The sequence below is a fragment of the Aptenodytes forsteri genome, unplaced genomic scaffold (assembly GCF_000699145.1).
Source record: "Aptenodytes forsteri isolate BGI_AS27 unplaced genomic scaffold, ASM69914v1 Scaffold187, whole genome shotgun sequence".
NCBI classification, from domain to species: Eukaryota; Metazoa; Chordata; class Aves; order Sphenisciformes; family Spheniscidae; genus Aptenodytes; species Aptenodytes forsteri.
In genome coordinates this window covers 1,289,872-1,290,415 of record NW_008794084.1, presented here as the reverse complement: position 1 = coordinate 1,290,415, position 544 = coordinate 1,289,872, and the positions used below count along the sequence as shown (strand labels likewise).

The 544-nt window shown below is 72.4% G+C and overlaps 1 protein-coding gene across 1 annotated transcript in view; it reads right to left on the bottom strand.

Annotated features, from left to right (window-relative positions):
• Positions 1–390: 390 nt before the first annotated feature.
• SIDT2 (SID1 transmembrane family member 2) overlaps positions 391–544 on the bottom strand; it is a 1,752-nt gene continuing 1,598 nt past the window's right edge. The window contains exon 7 of the mRNA XM_009273802.1: positions 391–452. Within this exon, the coding sequence (XP_009272077.1) occupies positions 391–452 (62 nt within the window). The remainder of the gene's footprint in view (positions 453–544) is intronic.

Here is a 544-nt window from a genome sequence, read left to right as displayed (position 1 = left end):
GGGGCCGAGCCGGGGCCGTCAGCAGAGCCCCTCGGCCGAGCCCGCCTCGGTGCCCACCCCGCGGGACCCCAATCACCCCCAATTAACCGCTCGGCTGCCTCCCTGCCAACTCGCGCCGGGGACAGGCTCCAGCTCCATGCAGACCCCTGCACTGCCCCTGTCCCGGGGACAGCCCTGCCGGGCTGGGGACAGCTGGGGGCCAGGAGGACGATGTCCTCCCCCTGCCCCGCAGCTCCTCGGGCGCTGCCCTGCCCGCAGCGGGGGCTGCTGGGCGGCTGCCCTTGCTCTGAGGGAGGGGAGGAGGGAGCAGAGGTGCTCAGCGCCCCGGGCGCAAGCTTGGGGCAGGGCAGATTTTGGCTTGATTGGCCCGTCCCTGCCCGGTACCAGCATCTACCCATGGCAATGCTCAGTGGCCTCATCGGGGCGGAGGGCGTGCGCCGCTTGAACTGCTCCTGCCCTTCAAAGGAAAGCGAGAGTTATTGGAGCAGGAGCGGGGGCGAGCCCCGGGGGGGGGGGGTCTCCAGCACGGCGTTGCCCCCCCGCC